We start from the raw sequence: 3,455 nt of genomic DNA, 5'->3' as shown, positions 1-3,455 counted from the left end.
GATTCTGAGGCTCCGTCTAACATACTTTGGACATGTTGTGAGGAGAGACCGGTCCTTGGAGAAGGACATCATGCTTGGGAGGGTGGAGGGACAGCGCGGAGGGGAAGACCCTCTATGAGGTGGATTGATTCAGTGAGAGGGGTAACCGGGATGGGTGTGTCAGAGGCAGGGCAATTGGCACAGGATAGAGCAGGGTTTAGGGCTGTTGTACATAGGGTTGCTATGAGTCGCAAGTGACTCGATGGCACATAACAGCAACAACAAGAGACCCTAATGAAGACTGCTCAAAAAGGACCAAAGTCAGAGGAGGTGGAGGTTGGAGGTCAGGGCTGGCTGGGGTGGAGAAGAAATCTTGTTGGGTACAAGCCATCCTCGTCTCTCCCAGTTAGGAAACCCCTTCATACAGCATCTCTGCTCTTGGGTCAAAACTGGAAATGAGTTGGGTTGTTTACTCCTAATTTGAATGCTAAAACCTCCCTTTCTTCAGACCCACAGTCTTTCCCTCAAACCCATAGTTGCTCTGCCCTTTTCCCGGGAATGTAAGGAGGCGAGCCAGGTCTCCGTTCTCATCCTACATGACCTTCTTCCCCACAGGTGTCTGCTGGTCCTATGTCGGTCAGTCCTAGCCTGGGGCCAAGCCCCACGCAGGTGCCCACCGTGCCTGCTGGCGACTTGGCGGAGATCCACAACTGGAGCGAGCTGCTCTACTACTTTAACTACACCATGGCCAACTGCCATACGGAGCTCAACGAGAGCACCAAGCGTGTGGTCCTCTTTGTCCTCTACCTGGCCATATTCGTGGTTGGGCTGGTGGAGAACCTGCTGGTGATATTCGTCAACTGGCGCTCCTCCGGCCGGGCCGGGCTGCTGAACCTCTACCTGCTCAACATGGCTGTCGCAGACCTGGGCGTCGTGCTGTCCCTGCCCGTGTGGATGCTGGAGGTCACACTGGATTACACCTGGCTCTGGGGCAGCTTCTCCTGCCGCTTCACTCACTACTTCTACTTCGTCAACATGTACAGCAGCATCTTCTTCCTGGTGTGCCTCAGCATTGACCGCTATGTCACCCTCACCAAAGCCTCACCCTCCTGGCAGCGCCACCAGCACCAAGCGCGACGGGCCATATGTGCAGGTGTCTGGGTCCTCTCAGCCATCATCCCACTGCCTGAGGTAGTCCATATCGAGCTGGTGGAGAGCACTGAGCCCATATGCCTGTTTATGGCACCCTTTGAGAGCTACAGCGTATGGGCGATGATACTGTCTCTGTTAACCACCATCGTGGGCTTTCTGGTCCCCTTCCCTCTGATTGTTGTCTTCAATGTGCTCACGGCCTGCCGGCTCCGGCGGGCAGGGAAGCTCGAGAGCCGGCGCCACTGTCTCCTGGTGTGTGCCTATATAGCCGTCTTCGCCATCTCTTGGCTGCCCTACCATATGACCCAGCTGCTGCTCACACTGGACGGGGACCAAATCGCCCTCCACTGCTACACAATCCACATGCTCTACTTCTTCTATGACGTGATCGACTGCTTCTCCATGATTCACTGTGTCATCAACCCCATCCTTTACAACTTTCTCAGCCCAAGCTTCCGGAGCCGGCTACTGAGTGTGGTGGTCCATTACCTTCCCAAGGACCAGGCCAGGGCGGGTGATCAGGCTTCCTCCTGCTCCACTCAGCATTCTATCGTCATTACCAAGGAGGGTGTGTCCCCAGCTTCTGGGACCCCCACGCCACCCTCTGCCAGGCCTGAACTCTGAAGCAGTCTCTTTGCCTCCAGATACCTCATCCACCTCCACACCCCAATCTGTGTCCTGTGGAGGTCAATTTGCGTGTCCAGCAGTGAAGTGGAAAAGCTGAAGATGAGGAGAGAGGTTTGAGGGGGACAGGGGAATGGGTCTGAGCACTCTTGGTTACTTCTGAATGTATCTTAAAATATCAAGGTGGGGAGAGGGAAAGGGATGGGTCCGAAAGCAAAGCCTGGGAGCTGTACGGTTTGTCACAGTCCTTGCATCTAAGGGAACTAGTGCGGGAGGCGGGATGGGGAGAGGGAAAATAAATAGATGGCTACAATTCTGAATCTCTGTGCTTCCAGCTGGGCTTGGGAAGGGAGCACAAGTTAAAGAGATGTTCCACAGAGGCAACTGGACACCCTCATTTCATAAATCAGCCCAGCCAGAAAGAGCAAGCTCCCCAGGAACCTTCCTTTCGTGTTTGTGTACTTGTTGATCTTCCAGCACATCATGCAGGTCAAGGGGAAAAGAGGCCAGAGGCCAACCAGCCAGGCAACCTCAGCAGGAGAGCAGGACAACCTCAGTGCTGTGATAAGTGGAGGGGGTGTGGTAGGCCCAGGGCAGAGGCAGAAGCCTGCAGCTGGGCTCTCCACCACCTCTCCATCCAGGAAACAGAGTTCCATTTCCTTGCCATTCCCTCCCCTTCTCTTATCCTGCTCCCCTCACCCCACCCCATCACAGAAGCAAAGAAACTGCCCCCAAAAATTCAAACCAATGCCCTTCAGACCTAACCTCCTCCCAGCTTTGAATCTAGGACATTACCAGACATCTTCCAGTAAGAGGTGCAATCAGAAATAATATCATCTCTCCCTTCCCCCCTAGATCACAGGAAATCATCAGGGGACATCCCTTGAGAATGTTCACAGGCAACAGGAAAACAACTTATTTTGGGATTAGGCCCTGGGACAGCCAGTAATACTCATGGGACAAGAGTTGGTCTCTTGCACCAAGACAAATTTTCCAATTCTATCACAAGTTATCTAAATCAGCTCTCACCCTTGTGCTTCTTTCTCCTTGACCAAGTCTTCCTAATTTTCCTATCCTTCAACTTTATCTGTTAACACTTGCCCTAAAGATTTAAGAAGTACTCTGTTAACAAAGTCTTCCAGAAAAGGTTCATATATGTTTGTAAAATTATGACCATGTCCCACAAAAAAAAAATTCTGGCTTAAATTTTCTGCTTTACAGCACCAAGTCTTTGGTCTCTTAATCCTCTTTCTGAAGGGATTGTGGACATAATCACTGACATGTTATTTATTGTCTCCTCAGTCCTGCTCAAGCACTCAGCTTCTCTGGAATATTTAATAGCCACTCACTTACCTGGAGAGCGGTCTCCTCTGTTCTCGGGAATCTGTTACTGTGTTCATCACGTAGATTAAGCATGCGCTTCAACAGTGTAGGTTCCCACATTTGCAGGAACTTAAGAAACCTATACCTCTATGCAATCCTTCTGCTCACTGTTCTCTTCACCTGAGGGTCTTAAAACAAAAAGAGCTCTTTGGGCTCTTCAGCTGCTTGTTGAACCAGGAGAGGAAGGGCTTAACATCACAATGCAGAAACTTCATTTAAAATGTAACCATCGGGGAGCTCTGGTGGCCTAGTGGCAAGGAGCTGCAACTACAATCTCAGAGGTGCACGGTTCAAATCCACCAGATGCTCTGCTGGGG

General features: G+C 51.5%; 1 protein-coding gene across 1 annotated transcript; it reads left to right on the top strand.

Moving 5' to 3' along the window:
• Positions 1 to 609: 609 nt before the first annotated feature.
• Positions 610 to 1,755, top strand: GPR182 (G protein-coupled receptor 182). The gene has a single exon (XM_006897675.1). It carries the CDS (start codon positions 610 to 612, stop codon positions 1,753 to 1,755), a length of 1,146 nt encoding a protein of 381 aa, XP_006897737.1.
• The last annotated feature ends 1,700 nt before the right edge of the window (positions 1,756 to 3,455 follow it).

Source organism: Elephantulus edwardii, unplaced genomic scaffold (genome assembly GCF_000299155.1).
Source record: "Elephantulus edwardii isolate Elephantulus edwardi_28Jun2011 unplaced genomic scaffold, EleEdw1.0 scaffold00212, whole genome shotgun sequence".
In the NCBI taxonomy this organism is placed as follows: Eukaryota; Metazoa; Chordata; class Mammalia; order Macroscelidea; family Macroscelididae; genus Elephantulus; species Elephantulus edwardii.
Note: the sequence above shows the minus strand (reverse complement) of the source record. Positions and strands in the feature narration are given on the sequence as shown.